Source organism: Lathyrus oleraceus, chromosome 5 (assembly GCF_024323335.1).
Source record: "Lathyrus oleraceus cultivar Zhongwan6 chromosome 5, CAAS_Psat_ZW6_1.0, whole genome shotgun sequence".
NCBI classification, from domain to species: Eukaryota; Viridiplantae; Streptophyta; class Magnoliopsida; order Fabales; family Fabaceae; genus Lathyrus; species Lathyrus oleraceus.
The window spans coordinates 549,240,295-549,258,644 of NC_066583.1; the positions used below are offsets into that span (position 1 = coordinate 549,240,295).

The 18,350-nt window shown below is 38.8% G+C and overlaps 1 protein-coding gene across 1 annotated transcript; it reads left to right on the top strand.

Annotated features, from left to right (window-relative positions):
* The first annotated feature begins 829 nt into the window (after positions 1–829).
* Positions 830–2,239, top strand: LOC127081991 (uncharacterized). Its single transcript, XM_051022219.1, has 3 exons — positions 830–1,407; positions 1,610–2,096; positions 2,174–2,239. The coding sequence occupies exons 1-3, from the start codon at positions 830–832 to the stop codon at positions 2,237–2,239; spliced, it is 1,131 nt and encodes a 376-aa protein (XP_050878176.1).
* Positions 2,240–18,350: the final 16,111 nt, after the last annotated feature.

The window sequence follows — 18,350 nt, forward strand, 5'->3', positions numbered from 1 at the left end:
CATTTTACTAAAACAAGAAACTTTTCATCTTTAACAACTATCACACTCTCTTCAGCATTTTTACAAGCATGTTCAGAGCAATCACATTGCTGCTTAAAATCAACTCGTTAGTTACGAATTTCAAATGGAAACAAAAATCTAAATGGAGAATGGTTTGAGATCACATTATCATATGCTAGAATCTCAGTGATCTAGTTAAAAAGTGAAGTGAGGCGTCAATGTCTGAGTTGAAAAGTTGTTGGGTTGTTTTGTGAGGGTGTGAAAGTTTTGATGAATTGTTAGAGATAGAAAGTTTTGATACAAATGTAAAAAAAATGGATTTTGTTTATCGTTATAAAATCTTCCAAATAAGCGGTTATTTTAGAAGATTGAGTTAATTTCATAATTAGTGTAAGTTATTGAGATATAATCCAAGTTAGTTAGTTAATTGATTAGTTGGTTTGTTATGTAAGTTACTTAGAGTACAAGTAACTTTCTATATAAATACATGTCTAGTGCAATTCAATTTCAACATTCAATAATACAATTCCTCTTTGTAATTCAATTTCAACATTCAATAATATAATTCCTCTCTCTCTCACGCGCGCGCGCACACACATACACACACACGCACACACATTCCTTCCCCACCCAAGTGCATTAGCGTTAACAAATTGGTATCTAGAGCTTCTGATTCACTTTCTTGATCGTAAATTCAAGAACTGCACGTCGATGACCGTGTTTCCGAGGATCGTAAATCGTGTTTGCTGCAAAGATGAATGGTAGCAATGGTATTCCTAATTCTCTTCTAATTCTTGATGGCAAAAATTGGATCCGATAGAGAAAATAGATGCAAACATTATTTTGTTTTCAAGAAACCCTAGAAGTGGTTACTAATGGCATCCATGAGCTTGCTCAAAATGAAAATGATGCTCAGAGAGTTACTCACAAGGATGTGAAGAAGAAAGATTGCAAGGTTATGTTTTGTATTCAATCTGCAATAGATGTGGCGAGTTTTGATCGGATTTCTCATGTTAAATCGGTAAAGGAGGCATGGGATATTCTTGTTAAGTATTATGAAGGCGGTGAGAAGATTAAAGGTGTCAAGTTACATGCACTACGAAGGCATTATGATTTATTGCAAATGGGAGAAGATGAAAAGATTACAGGCTATGTCTCGAAGGTGCAGAATATAGTTCATCTCATGAAAGATTGTGGTGAAACCCTAACTGATAAGATGATAATTGAGAAGGTAATGCGTATGTTGACCTCTCACTTTGATCATGTTATTGCAACTATTCAAGAATCCAAAAATCTTGAACCCCTAAAAGTGGAAGATTTGGTTGGTTCATTAGAAACAAATGAGTTACGGATTGTCGAGAGGAAAAGGGTTCGAGATTCGATACAAGCACTGCAGGCGCAAACATGGTAGTTCCAACAAGTTTAAAGGCAAGAGAGACAAGACTCAGAGTAAAAAATCTTGGGTGAACTCACAAAAGCATATGGTCGATGATAGGGCTTATGAATCCTCTAAAAGAGGATATTGAATCTCATATCAGAAAGACAATGAGGAGAAAAAAGGTGTGCAGTGCTATAACTATGAAAAATAGGGTCATTTGGCCAAGAATAGTTGGTACAAGAAACACAAGGGAGCAACAAAAGGCAAGAATAAAGGAGCAAATCTTGCACATCAAGATTCAGATGATTATGAAGATATGGTGGTTATGGTTGCAATTGTAGATGAGCACGTTGACTCCAAGATCTTGTTTCTTGATGCAGGTTGCTCAAATCACATAATTGGTAGAAAAGTGTGGCTAGAAGATTTCGATGAGTCGAAGAAGAGCAAGGTCAAAGTTGCAGATAATAACTCGATGCAAGCAGAAGGTACTAGTAACACAATTATTCAAAGGAGCAACGAAGCAAAAGCTATGATCAAAGATGTATTTTATGCACCTGGAGTGAAGTGTAATTTGTTAAGTGTTGGACAACTGGTCAAATTTTTTTCAATGGTTATGAAAGACGGAGCTTTGGAACTATTCGACACTCAAAACAGTTTGGTCTTAAAGCCTCCTTTGTCGAAGAATAGGACATTTAAGACCATGATCAGTTCGACTAAGGTACAATGCCTAAAAATAGTGGTCAACCACAATCATAGTTGGTTGTTGCATTTAAGGTTTGGCCATCTGAATTTTAGGTCACTCAATCAACTGATTTCTCAAGATATGGTAACCGGTATACCAAGTCTTGTGATGCCCGATAAACTCTGTGAAGGTTGCTTAGTAGGGAAGTAATCCATAAAGTATTTTGTTTTAACCATGTCAATGAGATCCTCCTGCATACTAGAAGTAGTACATTCAGATGTATGTAGCTAATTTCAGGATCATACCATTGATGGAAACAAGTATATTGTCATACCCCAAAAATTACCCATCATTTTTCCTAAAAAAAAAAAAAAAAAAAAAACGAAAAAAAAAACGAAAAAAAAAAAAAAAAAAAAAAAAAAAAAAAAATTTAATTAATTAATTAATTAATTAATTAATTAATTAAATAAATAAAATATAACAAATTATTTTGGACTTGGGTCTCCCTCATTCCAAGCCCATTACCCACGAAATTAGTCTATAAATACTGAAGTTTCAGTAGGGGAGTGAGACTTGGAGTTTACACTGGGAGATTTACTGGAGAAAGAAGGAAGAGAAGCAAAACACTCTGAGGTTTTCTTGGAACAAAACCTTGAGGAAAAAGAAAGAGAGAGAACAGAGAAGGACGGATAGAAACTTTGGCATAGGAACCCTGCCTACCCGGAGAATTCAGAGTAAAGAAACCCTGAAGGCAGCCCATCTGCACCGAAGCCATCGCCGTCCAATTCCCGCTGCCTAACTTATTCCGATACTACAAGTGGTCAATCCCTTCAACCTTGAATTGGCAAACAGGTTTGCGTATCTCTATTGTTTATACTTTCAATTGGCCATATCTACATATATAATGCATCATGATTAAATGTTGATATATAATTTGCTTTCGTATGGGAATTTAAATATGCCTGAATACCCTGAATGTTTGACCATGTTATTCCTGTGATAAAATGCCATAAAATTCAAAGTTCCTAACATGGGGCTGTTTTCAAATTCAAAATCCGTGGCCTTCGCTAGGCGAGGCAGAGGCGAACGAGACAGTACCTGATTCTTCTAGTCTGTTTTTTTTATGTTTTTATCATAGCCATGCATTATTTATCCTATCCTATTTATTGTTGTGATATTTCTCCGGTGTAATCTTCGATTGCACCCTGATTTGGTGTTCTGACATGTTTCTTTTTTTTGAGTTTCGTAAAGGTTCACATATCCCAGGAAAAGGTTATTGGCTAGGTATTCCACTTTATTTGTGGGATACCCTTGTGGAGTTTCACCCTAAATTAATTTTTTAATGTATTAATTTCTAATGTATTAATTTTTTAATATATTATTTTTAATAATTTTAATGTGGAGTTTCATCCTAATTATATAATTAATTGTAAAACTTTGCCTTTGAATAAGTGATCTTGGACCTCTCTTTGTTGCCTTACGATTACGATATTACGGTCATGTCCCGCGAACGTGGGGATACCCTTAGCAAAGACCCTTCGGTTAAATCATCATAAAATAAATTATAGTCCCTCGGATGTTGCCTTCGAATATACAACTTTGTCCCTCGATGACCCTCCGATGTTGCCTACGGTTAAATGATGATAGTCCCTTCGAATGCTAAGGTATCCTCATAACTGTTGCCTTCAATGACCAATCGATGACCCTACGATGACCCTTTTACATCCAAAGGATAAAACTACTTATTTCTCAATAATAAGGACAGTTTTACCCTCATAAGGATAGGAAATGCCCGTAAAGACCTTGGGTCGGTATAACTCTTAATTGCTGGCTCACAACTTAAAACATTTTTTTGCACCTCACACCTTTCAAAATGCCTTTAGAAAATCACCACTTGGTATACATTCATACTAGAATCATTACCGAGTTATATTTTTCTAAACAATTTTCAAAACTAAAACGGGATAACCACTTTGTATACATTCATACAAGAATCATTACAAAGTTAAATTCTCTTTCCAAAAACAATTTTCCAAACAATTCACAAACACTTTTTTTCAGACAAAAATAATATAAGTGATCGAGCAATTAAGAGCCCATGGATAACCATGGATACAAAGGGTGCTAACACCTTCCCTTTGTATAATGTACCTCCCGAACCCAAAATCTAAATTAAGGTCTTTCCTGTTCTTTTCCACCTTTCCTTATTGGATAAAAGAAAAGTCGGTGGCGACTCTTGCTAACCGCGACATTGCGATAAAAAACACAAAAAGTCCAGTTCACCGTATGACAGAACTGGCGACTCTGCTGGGGACCCTAAATATTTAAAAAGAGAGGTTACCTTAAAAACAAGATCACTTATTCAATTTGTCTGATTTATTTTTAAGGGATTGCTTGGGTATGTTATGCTTGAGTGAAAGATCCTACACCCGGATCTAGTGTACCTTAGGTAAGTAGCAAGAGATCATCGCGACTGTCCGGCGTATACTGGAATGGTCAAAATGATGGCTACGGTTAATGTGGCACTTTGGATGTCCTGATGTTCCTCATGTTAGTTGAGGAAATATTTGGCATTCGCGTGGTGTCATAAAAGCATTAACCAGACCTTTAGAACCCTAATTGACTCATCCTGGCCATTAGAAAGTAGTGAGATAACTGGCTTCGGTTCCGACTGGAGTTGGTTGAGACTCGATACTACACTCTTTGAGATTGGACTTTAGGGAAGCTTCGGTCAACCACTTGGTGTTGCACTGAAGTGGACTTAAGGAAAGGTCAATGATTTGAGATCCTTCTAGAACCCGGTTACTATTCTAAGACAGGTTGAACCAACCAAACTTCAGTGGGGAGGGTATTTACCTATGGAACTCACGCAAGCCTTAAAACCTAGGAATGATTGTTGTGTGACTTGCTTGTGCTTGTTATTTATCTAACAACATGACATCATAACAACATAACATCATAACATCATGGCATTGTACTAACCATTTCAAGGATTTAGGGATTTAACTCTGCTAAAAAAAAAAAACAAAAACAAAAGCAAAAACAAAAGAGAAAAGAAAAAAAAAGCTCTTTTTGTTAGTTTATGCAAAGTTAAATCCCGATAGTCCTTGAAAACATTTCATACATTGCATTGCATCGCATAACAGGTATTCTAAAGGATCAGTGTTCTCACGATTTTCCAATCAAACAGATTCCAGCAGATTCAAACAGATTGAACAATGGCTCTCGAACAAACTGTCAAAGATCTCCAGGCCCAGAATGCTCAATTCCAGGAAATGATGCTGAGCTTATCTAAGGGGCAGGAAGAACTGAAAGCTCTTTTGATGGAGAAGAAGAAGGACCAGAAACCTGTGGGTTACATCAACCCGGGGAGAAGGCTTAAGGGACAGGTTACAGGAGTCAAGATTAGAATTCCGAAGGATTCAGAAGAAGAGACCGAGAATGATTCGGAAGATGAGAATCCTAATCTCGTCAATTCTGAGGACGACGATGAAGATTATGAACATGAACAGTACTCTCCGAAGGATGATAAGTACAAGTTGCTGGAAGAACGTATGCTAGCTATGGAGGGGCAGAAAGTGCCCGGTCTGGATTTCGAAAACTTGGGTCTGGTCTCTGATGTGGTCATTCCCCGCAAATTCAAGGTTCCCATTTTCACTAAGTATGATGGTGCCTCTTGTCCTCAGATGCATCTAAGGGCTTATGTGAGAAAGATTCAGCCGCACACTACTGATAAGAAACTGTGGATCCATTTCTTCCAAGAGAGTCTGTCTGGCACACAGTTAGAGTGGTATTATCAGCTTGAGAGCTCTAACATCCGCACATGGACTGATTTAGCAACAGCTTTCTACAAGCACTACCAGTATAATTCTGAGTTAGCGCCTACTCGGCTACAGCTACAAAATATGACTATGGGCTCTAAAGAAAGTTTCAAAGAATATGCTCAAAAGTGGAGAGATTTGGCTGGCAGAGTCAAACCCCCTATGACTGATCGAGAGTTAGTGGACATGTTCATGGGTACACTGACTGGCCCATTCTACAGCCATCTACTGGGAAGTTCCTCGTCAGGTTTCACTGAACTTATCTTGACAGGTGAACGGGTTGAAAGCGGCATTCGAAGTGGAAAGATACAGGCAGCTACTTCTGCAAGCACCAAAAAGTCCTATCAGGGAAAGAGTGAATCAAATGCTGTGTACAGTGAGAGGAAGCATAACAAGAAGAATCGTGACCATACTGTTGGGGCAGTTACAATTGCCGCACCGCCATCTCAGAACTTCCAACACAGACAAGACAGGTCGAGAAGACAGTTTACCAAGATCAATATGACTTTAACCCAAGCACTGCAGAGTATGTTAAAGGCCAATTTGATTACCCTCAGAGGCCCTCCTGCAAATCCCAACACTACTTCTCCTCGTTATAATCCCAACGCCAGGTGTGCCTATCACTCCGATAGCCCCGGGCATGATACGAATGATTGCTGGTTGTTGAAGAACAAGATTCAGGATATGATCGACGCTGGAGAAATTGAATTTGATCCTCCGGCGACCCCCAATGTCATCACAGCACCTATGCCTAATCATGACCAGAATGTTAATGTTGTGGACGACAATTCTCACGTTACTGACGTTGCTGATTTAGCATCTCCTCTCCTGATCGTTAAGAAGAATTTATTGCAAGCTGGTTTATTTCCAGGTTGTGCTGAAGATTGCGATCTCTGTGTACTCCGACCCAATGATTGTTTGAAGTTGAAGAACGGCATTCAACGGCTGATGGATGATCGTACAATTCTATTTGAAAGGGTTCCTAAGGTGGACAACTCTATTGAAGAGGTATCTGTGATTGCTAGGTCCAAAGCTCCAGTGAAGATTACCGCTACTAGAGTGCCTGTGAAGATTACCGCTGAGCCCAAAGTGGCTCCCCTGATTATTACCGCACCTGGCCCCGTGCCATATTCCTCCAGCAAAGCTATTCCGTGGGACTATGGAGGCGACGTTTACATCCATGGCATAAAGCAAGTTGGTAGTTCTGCTAATCCTAATGATATTGTGGGGACTAGTAAAGTTACTCGAAGTGGAAGGATCTACTCCCTAGAAATCTCACCTCCCGCTCCCGAAATTCGAGGAAAAAGACCAGTCAATCCTCCTCAGTCAGAGACATCGGTCGAAGTTACTTCTGAAGATGTTGCCAAACAGGAAATGGAAGAGATGCTGAAAATCATCCGTAAGAGCGATTTTGATGTAGTGGAACAATTGGGGCATACTCCGTCTAAAATCTCAATGTTGTCCTTGTTATTATCCTCTGAATCCCATGCCAATGCATTGATGAAATTCTTGAAGACCGCTCATGTGCCTCAAGAAACATCCGTCGATCAATTCGAACATTATGTTGCTAATTTGACTGTTGACAATGGCCTAGGCTTTTCCGATGCTGACCTGACGCCAGCAGGAAAGAATCACAATAAAGCTCTGCATATCTCCATCGAGTGTGAGGGGATCACCCTGGCTCACGTGTTGATCGACAACGGCTCTTCCTTGAATGTGCTCCCGAAAGCTGTACTCGATAAATTTGACTACAAAGGCATTGAACTGAAACCTAGTGATGTTGTGGTGCGTGCTTACGATGGTGCGAAGAGTGTTGTCTATGGTGAAGTGGTTCTCCCTATCAAGATAGGACCTCAAGTCTTCAACACTACCTTTCACGTGATGGACATTCGTCCCGCCTACTCCTGCTTGTTGGGGCGCCCTTGGATCCATGGGGCAGGTGCGGTAGCTTCGTCGCTTCATCAAAAGCTGAAGTATCCAATAGCAGGCATGGTTGTCACTGTATGTGGAGAAGAAGAGTATATTGTCAGTAGTGTGCAAGCCTTCAAATACGTCGAGATGGATGGTGAATTCTTTGAGACTCCTTCTCAGTCATTTGAAGTGGTTCCTCCACCCAGTCCTGTCCTTAAGCCAACTCCCCTTGTGCCCAAGGTTGTTCGTGCTCCCCCTGTCATGATCTCTCTGAAAGATGCTCAAGCCGCGATTGAAAATGGTGATCGTGCTGGTTGGGGTCAACTGATCAATGTACCGTACAAGTCTGATAAAGCTGGCCTGGGGTTTAACTCTGGAAAGATAGTCAAAAATCAGATTAATGCTATGGAAGATGCTGATAGTGATTGCGACTTGGATAGCTGGATTTTCCCAACAATTGGTGACGGACTCAACAATTGGAAGACTGAAGACATTATCCCGATTTCCTTTAGTCAGGAGTAATTGTTATTGTTTATTCTAGAATTGCAAATTTTAATTTTCTTTTACAATCAAACTTCTTAAAGCATTGTGTCTATGCCCGAGGCACAATGGCTAATTTGTTAGGGGTTTGTCATTTTCATAAGCATATTCATATTCAATAGATCAATGGACTTTTTGCATTCAAATATTGCGCTCTTTATCTTTCCTGTCATTTTTCAAACAAGCTATGTTTCTTGCACACACTCACGTAACAATTTGCCGATCCATATCCACTCTGGATCCTGTTGGTAATGACTCTGCTACTGTTCATTATGACTTTGAAAATCCGATCTACCAAGCCGAGGATGGAAGCGAGGAAGATTGTGAAGTCCCTGGAGAACTTTCCCGACTACTGCAAGAAGAAAAGACTATACAGCCGCATGAGGAATCAATTGAAATTGTAAATCTGGGTACTGAAATAAACAAGAAAGAAGTCAGAGGTTTCTTGGGGCACTCGAATTACATTGCCCGATTCATTCCACACTTGACTGCTACCTGCAAACCCATCTTCAAATTACTGAGACAAAATCAAGAGATGGTATGGAATGATGAATGCCAAGAAGCTTATGACAAAATCAGGAAATATCGCCAAGAACCTCCAGTTCCGATGCCACCAGTTGAAGGAAGACCTTTAATTACGTATTTGACCGTGTTAGAAAATTCAATGAGGTGTGTTGGGGCAACATGACGAGTCTGGTCGAAAAGAGCATGCCATATACTGCCTTAGCAAAAGGTACCGACTGTGAAACAAGATACTCACAGCCCGAGAAAGCTTGCTGTGCTTTGGCCTGGGCTGCTCGCCGACTAAGACAGTATATGTTGAATCATACCACCTTATTGACTTCTAAGATGGATTCTATCAAATACCTATTTGAGAAACCTGCTGTCTCCTGAGAGAATTATCACTGACAATGGCACTAATTTGAACAACAAGATGATTACTGAACTCTGCACGCAGTTCAAAATAAAACACCATAACTCTTCTCCGTACCGGCCAAAGATGAACGGCGCTGTAGAAGCGGCTAATAAGAATATTAAGAAGATTATACAAAAGATGACGGTAACATACAAAGACTGGCATGAGATGTTACCATTTGCTCTTTACGGTTATCGCACTTCAGTGCGCACTACGACAGGGGCAACTCCGTTCTCTTTAGTCTATGGAATGGAAGCCATCTTACTAGTGGAAGTTCAGATTCCCTCTCTAAGAATCATGAAAGAGGCGGGCTTAGATGAAGATGAATGGATTCAGACTCGACTCGATCAGATAAATCTGATTGATGAGAAGAGACTTGCGGCTGTTTGTCATGGGCAGATATATCAGAAATGCATGACCCAGGCATTTAACAAAAGAGTTAAGAGACAGGTGTACCAACTTGGCGACTTGGTAATCAAACGCATCATCCTACCACAAACTGACCCCAGAGGCAAATGGACTCCCACATACGAAGGGCCATTTGTGGTTAAGAAGGTATTCTCTGGTGGAGCCATGATACTCGCTACTATGGATGGTGAAGACTTCCCACATCCCGTGAACGCGGACATAGTTAAAAAATACTACGCATAAAAGAGACCCGCTAGATCGACGTATCTAGGCAAAAGTAAGGGCATCCCGGCGAACCAAAAGGGTTCGGGCAAAAATTAGGGATATATAAAAAAAAATGTACACCCGGCAAGTCGAAAACCTGAAAAGGCGGCTTGGGCAAAAAAGGGTATCCTGGTGGACTGAAAACCTGAAAAGGCGGTCCAGGCAAAAATTAGGGATTAAAGCATATGACTATGTCCCGTTCTCAGTCAACTTTCATCCAAGTTCGAGGGACTGACCAAGCCAATCACTTCTATCCGACAGCAAGGGATGAGATGCTCGAAGACATAATGACAGTAGTAGGCTTAAAATCAATAGGACTTCTTCCACATAGCTTTCTCTTTGTTTTCGACAATTTCCTCTTACTAGGATTTCTGTCTCCTTGTACACAAATTGCTTGTTTATAGGCCTCCTTTCAAAATCAATACAACCCTCTTTCAAAAAAAAGATGCTTTTGTTTTTACTTTTCTGTTTTGGTTGCGTAAATGTCCATTGATTTAATTAATATGTGCATTTGAATATGACTGATGTTTACCAAAAATACATGCATAGAATAGCAATAGCAATTACTACCCGACTTCAGGATCAAGGAAAAGGTCTAATCATGCTTCCAATGAATCCGCTACCAATTCTCTTCCCCAGCAAGCCTGTTTTTTTTTTCCTCAGAAAATGGCAGTATCCCCAGGCACAGCCAGTTACTCCCTAACAGAGGTCGGCGTCACCAGACAGATTGATCATCTCATCCATCCCCAGCCAGGCTCTGTTGAATATTTCCACCATCAGACAGAAATCAAGCATCCCCAGCCGAGAAAGGGTCATCGACACAAATGTCTCAAATCAGTAGATGTGGATTTATTTTCCCCAGTAGAGTCCCCAAGCAGAACTTCTCATACGCATAACTCATTCATTACATCATTTCACAGCATACGCATGCATACAACACTCGCATTTATTTTAGCATAACACGAAACATCTCATACATCATGACATAGCATGAAGCTAACTTTTCTTTGCAGGTTATTTATCCTCCTGATATAGTCAAAATAAAAGGTTCATTCAGACAGACACCTTTATCAATCACATTCAAGATTCAGATACATATTTCAAATACAGTTCATGGGAACATTCATTCTGACAACACTTCGATATCCTCCTAACGATGGCATCTTTAAGCCCATCCCAGACATTTATTGCAAGTACAACATATACAGGTTATCAGATACAGCCTAACGTACGGTTCATTCTGATTCAACCCAACATATGACTTCTTCAGCAACTCCAATGCGGTCTAACGTACGACCCATTTGGACCTTCAAATCCTCAGATGCTGCCTAGCGTACGGTACATTCAGGGGTGTAGTCTAGCGTACGACTACTTTCTTTTTCAGATGCAGCCTAACGGACGGCTCATTCTACAACTCGGATACGATCTAACGTACGATCCATTCTGAACTTCAACAACCCCAACGCGGTCTAACGTACGACCCGTTTGGATCTTACAACCCTCAGATGCTACCTAACGTACGGTACATTTCTGAAGTGTAGTCTGGCGTACGACTACCGCTTTCATCATCAGATGCGGCCTAACAGACGACTCATTCTGCGACGGTCTAACGTACGACCCGTTCGGATGTCCATCCCCTCAGATGCTACCTAACATACGGTATATTTCTGAAGTGTAGTCTAACGTACGACTACCCCTTTCGTCATCAGATTCAGCCTAACGTACGACTCATTCTGCAACTCAGATACGATCTAGCGTATGGTCCATTCTGACCCTTTATCCCCAACAGCATATGACACACTCCGACTCCCCAGCGAAGTCGGCAGCCTAATGGATGACTCATTATACGGTCTAACGTACGACCCAGTGTGGCACCCATGTCTTCAAATTGGCCTAATATACGGCGCGATCTGAAGCTTTCGTCATCAAACCTCCCGGATGGCATCTTTAAGCCCATCTCCATCAAGACCAACTGTCGATTCTCAAGTGCAAATTTTTGGGGCATTCTAGTGTTCAATAATCTTCCACCTCCAGACCACGAATGGCATACACGCCATCCTAACTCTCTCGGTTCAAGAATATTGAACAGGGGCAGCTGTCATACCCCAAAAATTACCCATCATTTTTCCTAAAAAAAAAAAAAAAAAAAAAAAAAAAAAAAAAAAAAAATGAAAAAAAAAAAAAAAAAAATTAATTAATTAATTAATTAATTAAATAATTAAAATAAATAAATAAATAAAATATAACAAATTATTTTGGACTTGGGTCTCCCTCATTCCAAGCCCATTACCCACGAAATTAGTCTATAAATACTGAAGTTTCAGTAGGGGAGTGAGACTTGGAGTTTACACTGGGAGATTTACTGGAGAAAGAAGGAAGAGAAGCAAAACACTCTGAGGTTTCCTTGGAACAAAACCTTGAGGAAAAAGAAAGAGAGAGAACAGAGAAGGACGGATAGAAACTTTGTCATAGGAACCCTGCCTACCCGGAGAATTCAGAGTAAAGAAACCCTGAAGGCAGCCCATCTGCACCGAAGCCATCGCCGTCCAATTCCCGCTGCCTAACTTATTCCGATACTACAAGTGGTCAATCCCTTCAACCTTGAATTGGCAAACAGGTTTGTGTATCTCTATTGTTTATACTTTCAATTGGCCATATCTACATATATAATGCATCATGATTAAATGTTGATATATAATTTGCTTTCGTATGGGAATTTAAATATGCCTGAATACCCTGAATGTTTGACCATGTTATTCCTGTGATAAAATGCCATAAAATTCAAAGTTCCTAACATGGGGCTGTTTTCAAATTCAAAATCCGTGGCCTTCGCTAGGCGAGGCAGAGGCGAACGAGACAGTACCTGATTCTTCTAGTCTGTTTTTTTTATGTTTTTATCATAGCCATGCATTATTTATCCTATCCTATTTATTGTTGTGATATTTCTCCGGTGTAATCTTCGATTGCACCCTGATTTGGTGTTCTGACATGTTTCTTTTTTTTGAGTTTCGTAAAGGTTCACATATCCCAGGAAAAGGTTATTGGCTAGGTATTCCACTTTATTTGTGGGATACCCTTGTGGAGTTTCACCCTAAATTAATTTTTTAATGTATTAATTTCTAATGTATTAATTTTTTAATATATTATTTTTAATAATTTTAATGTGGAGTTTCATCCTAATTATATAATTAATTGTAAAACTTTGCCTTTGAATAGGTGATCTTGGACCTCTCTTTGTTGCCTTACGATTACGATATTACGGTCATGTCCCGCGAACGTGGGGATATCCTTAACAAAGACCCTTCGGTTAAATCATCATAAAATAAATTATAGTCCCTCGGATGTTGCCTTCGAATATACAACTTTGTCCCTCGATGACCCTCCGATGTTGCCTACGGTTAAATGATGATAGTCCCTTCGAATGCTAAGGTATCCTCATAACTGTTGCCTTCAATGACCAATCGATGACCCTACGATGACCCTTTTACATCCAAAGGATAAAACTACTTATTTCTCAATAATAAGGACAGTTTTACCCTCATAAGGATAGGAAATGCCCGTAAAGACCTTGGGTCGGTATAACTCTTAATTGCTGGCTCACAACTTAAAACATTTTTTTTGCACCTCACACCTTTCAAAATGCCTTTAGAAAATCACCACTTGGTATACATTCATACTAGAATCATTACCGAGTTATATTTTTCTAAACAATTTTCAAAACTAAAACGGGATAACCACTTTGTATACATTCATACAAGAATCATTACAAAGTTAAATTCTCTTTCCAAAAACAATTTTTCAAACAATTCACAAACACTTTTTTTCAGACAAAAATAATATAAGTGATCGAGCAATTAAGAGCCCATGGATAACCATGGATACAAAGGGTGCTAACACCTTCCCTTTGTATAATGTACCTCCCGAACCCAAAATCTAAATTAAGGTCTTTCCTGTTCTTTTCCACCTTTCCTTATTGGATAAAAGAAAAGTCGGTGGCGACTCTTGCTAACCGCGACATTGCGATAAAAAACACAAAAAGTCCAGTTCACCGTATGACATATATTATCTCATTTGTCAATGAGTATAGTCAAAAGCTTTGGATCTATGTGAGCAGGCGTAAAGGCAAAGTATTTTCAATCTTTAAGAGATTCAAAATACTTGTCAAAAACCAAAGTGAAAAGAAGATCAAGGTTTTTCAAACATATGGAAGTGGCGAGTACACGTCTAATATACTTGAAGAGTTCTTTGCATAACATGGTATTGATCATGAGGTAACTGGTCCTTACACGCCTCAATATAATGGAATAGCATAAAGAAGAAACATGGCCATATTGGATATGGAGAGATGCATGATGAAGCAAAAGAATCTGCCAAGAACCTTATAGGGTGAAATAATCACCACTGCTATTTATATTCTGAACAAGGGCCCTACAAAGAAACTGAAGAACAAGGTTCTTGAAGAAGTATGGAGTGGAAAATGACCATCAGTGTGTCATCTGAAAGTGTTTGGCTCTATTTGCTATAAGCATGTTCCTGATGCTTGGAGAATGAAACTTATTCATAGGAGTGAACCTATGATTCTGGTAGGATATCATAAGAATGAAGCATATAAACTATTTAATCCAATTAATGATAAGATCGTGACGAGTTGAGACATTGTGATTGATGAGAACTCTGTCAGAGATTGGAATTCAAGTGATGCAACTAACAAGCCATTAATGAGTTATGGATTTGATGAAGAAAGTAGGAAGCACAAAGAAATTATAACTAATGAAATTCCAATCACAATCAAAGTCAAAATAGAAAATAGAGAGGGTGTGGCTAGCACAAGTCAAAGACCCCAAAGAACTAGAGTCCTCCCAGCAAGGCTGCAAGATTGTGAAGTGGTTGGTGATGATAAAGTCACACCATAAGGGGATTTGGTTCATTTCGCTTTACTTGCAGGAGCTGAACTAATCAACTAGAATGAGGCTTTAAGGAATAAACACTAGAAGGTGGCTATGGTCGAGGAGTTACAAGTGAGAAAAAGAAACAATACATAGGAATGTTACACTTAGATTTCCAGCTACTAAGAAAATCAACAAAAAATGTCAGTGAAAGACATTTACTATGAGAAAGCATTGATGAAGTGTCTTTGGAAGAGCATTAATGGTAAGTCGTCCACAAACCAACGATGAAGGGTTGACCGAGTTGCCAACACATTGAGACATTGTTTGGAGAACTCTCAGGAATAAACCCTCAAGACCCAGATCGCTGGGAAATATGTCTGGAATATCGAGAACAACAACCGATAAATATTTTTATTCCTTTAAGAGGACCAGTCAATTAAGCCATGTGATATAAAAGACTTAGTAAATTTATAAGTCTTGGGTCCTTGATAATTAGAGTCGATAAAACATGGAGCGGTTAACATCGAGGGATCGTGAATAAGTGGGAAGCAGTTACCACTCAATGTGGGTTTTGAATAGAAAATATCTTGGAAGACATGTAAGCACACTAGTGGGAACTGAAGATTGAACATGCAGTGAACACAGTAGTTTCGCAGTAATAATAATCGTCATCGATAGTTAATTTGTAAATAGAATAAATAGCATAGTCATACATGGAATCATAGGTCGCAAAATTTCATACATACTCTCCATACCACTGGAGTACCATAGTCAAAGAATGAAACAGTTGAGCGAGAAATATGTATGCGTCTGCGTCCACTCTCTTTTAGTCTTTTTGCTTCGTTTTGTTTAATGTCATTTATTGCATTTTACCTTATCATTTATCACAACATGACTTCATTTAAAGTATTTTTCTACGCTGCATTCAATTCACACGCACGTGTGTTAACACAAATCATTTAGACAAATTGCTTTGGAGATTTTTCGAGTTAATCTCACAGACTTTCAAACTCGTGATTATTTTCCAAAAACACCGATAAACCAATTGGCACGCCCGATGGGACCCTTTTGTGTGAATATTTTTAGAAAAAAGAAGTGTCTTATGTTATTTTCCTTTGTAGTATCTCACATGTTTTATGCACTTAAGGAGTGGTAAGTGACTTTTCAATATGTCTCGAAAAAACCAAACCCTTTCCTAGAGTACCAAACCCAGGAGGACAACTGACGGTTACTAGCGTCGAAAGTTTTGTGGCTCCAACCTCAGTCGAGGAGATGCCCACTATCATAAGCCAAGAAGTGGCATATTCGATACCACTAGATATGGGAGTTTCATCGCCACATGCGTCAAACGCTCAAATGTTTTATAGGGAATTGCGGAATTTAGGAGACCAAAGGCCTCCTTACCTAGGTTTCTCGTTACCTTAGAAGGAAAAACTGTATGGCATGTCAATTGTGATGATGACAAGCCTGCACCCTAGTATGCCAATATATTATGAAAACGTGATGGTAACGACATCGCCCTTTAACCCTTATTTGGCTTCAGCGTCTACCATGGGCAACTTTGCCCAACTAGAACAACCACCAGGAGGTATGAGGTATTTTCCTCCCTGGGATGCTTTGTCCTTAACCAATAACTCTCTCCAAGTTATGAGACAGTTAATGGATGAAATCAACCATGATATGGTTCACACGATTTCATAGCAGATATGAAACATGTTTAGCCCACTTATAGAAAACACGAATATGAGTTATCAATAATTAACCTGCCAAACGAGTATGATTGCTGTTTTTTGGGGGCACCAGTAGCGCCGCCGACTCTAGCACCTGACATTTCTTAAGGGGATAACCCCACCAGAAAATAGGGTTGTCAAAAACAATCAAAGGCCAGAAGGCCTCGACATGGTCCTAGTGTAACGCAACTAAGATGTCGACCAAGTTCTGAGACAAGCCCGACATGAAAATGTGGGGGTACACGATGATATCACCAACATCGTTAAATGCCTTTTGGCCTAGCATGGCCTCAACGTAGGCCTCCATATGCCAAACTATATATCCCCATTATCTGAGTATGTAACGCAAACTGAATTGCATAGGGGCTTGAAAGTCCCAAAATTCACCAAATTCGTTGGTGACACTAGTGAGTCCACCGCTGAACATATCGCTCGGTGTAACACCCTATTTTTCTAGAAATTATTTATATTAATTAATTATAATTTTATGTGTGTATCTAATTATTATTTGTGTGATAATTGAGATGTGTTAGGGCGACAAGGGTGAGTGACCCTTAGGTAGAAAGTGTGACGAGTAATTAGAGGTTGGTAGATTTATTTATAATTATTTAATTGATTACATAATGTTTTAGTGTTATTATTGAAATGAAATAATAAAATAAAAGAAAATAATGAGTTTGAGGTGGAAAGTGAAAATTATGGAGAATTAGAATAAATAATATAAGTTAATAAATAAGTTGAGTCGTAGTAGAATATTAGAAACATAGAAATTATGTTTTTGACTTATGAGGAGAGAAGTGAGGTGAAACTTTTGGAATTAGAGAAAAAGATGCAAGAGAAGAGAAAAGTAAGGAAAACCTAATGAGAGCTCTAGGGAAGAGAAGTCATAGTCAAAAACTTGGATTTTTCTGGAATTACAAGGTAAGAGTGGGAATTTGGTTCAATAATAGGGATATGAATGGAAGGATAGAGGAAGATTTTATTCTTTTTGGATTGATGATGAATATTGATATTTGTTGAATAAAATTTATGTTCTAAAGTGTTCATGTATGTTCACCATTGATGATGTTTGAAGTTTTTAGGGATTGATATAATACATAGATCAATGATTATATGAATATAAGTAGTGATTGATATAAGTATATTTATGACTGAATTTAAAACCATAAAATATTCTTGATGATGATTTCATGGACATTTTTGGGGTTGGAGAAGATGAAAATCGTGCAGGAAATTTGAAGGCAAAAAACAATTTTTTAGTAACGCATTTGTGCACGGTTTTGATCATAATTTTCAACTCGTAAATCATTTTGGGACGGGTTTTGAAGTGTTGCGTAGTTGAAACAAAGGACTGTAACTTTGTTTCAGAGGTAAAATATTTTTGGTGATAATTTTATGGACGTTTTTGGGGTTGGAGAAGATGAAAACCGTGCTAGAAATTTTAGAAAAACAATAACTTTTTAGTAACGCATTCCTGCTCGGTTTTGATCATAATTTTCAACTCGTAAATCCTTTTAGGACGGGGTTCAAAGTATTGGGTAGCTGAAACATACGAAAATAACTTTGTTTCAGGGATAAAATATTTTTAACGATTTTATCAGAGGTTGATAGTAGGTGGAAGATAAGTGTATGATGTGACGAATATGGACGAGGTCCGTATTGACAAACTATTTGATGTGTTATGAGTGGTTGGGATGATGTGTTTAATTATATTGGTGGTAGTCCAGAAGGGTGGATTACGTTACACATAGCTTCAATTGTGTGATCAATTGTGGATCACTAAATATTATTATAATTGTTGTGTTAATTGC

Coding starts and splice junctions, on each gene's coding strand:
- LOC127081991 (XM_051022219.1), top strand. CDS start 830: ATGCAAACATTATTTTGTTTTCAAGAAACCCTAGAAGTGGTTACTAAT. Junction 1,408..1,609: donor GCACTGCAGGCGCAAACATG/GTAGTTCCAACA, acceptor GGCCAAGAATAG/TTGGTACAAGAAACACAAGG. Junction 2,097..2,173: donor CCATGATCAGTTCGACTAAG/GTACAATGCCTA, acceptor TCTGAATTTTAG/GTCACTCAATCAACTGATTT.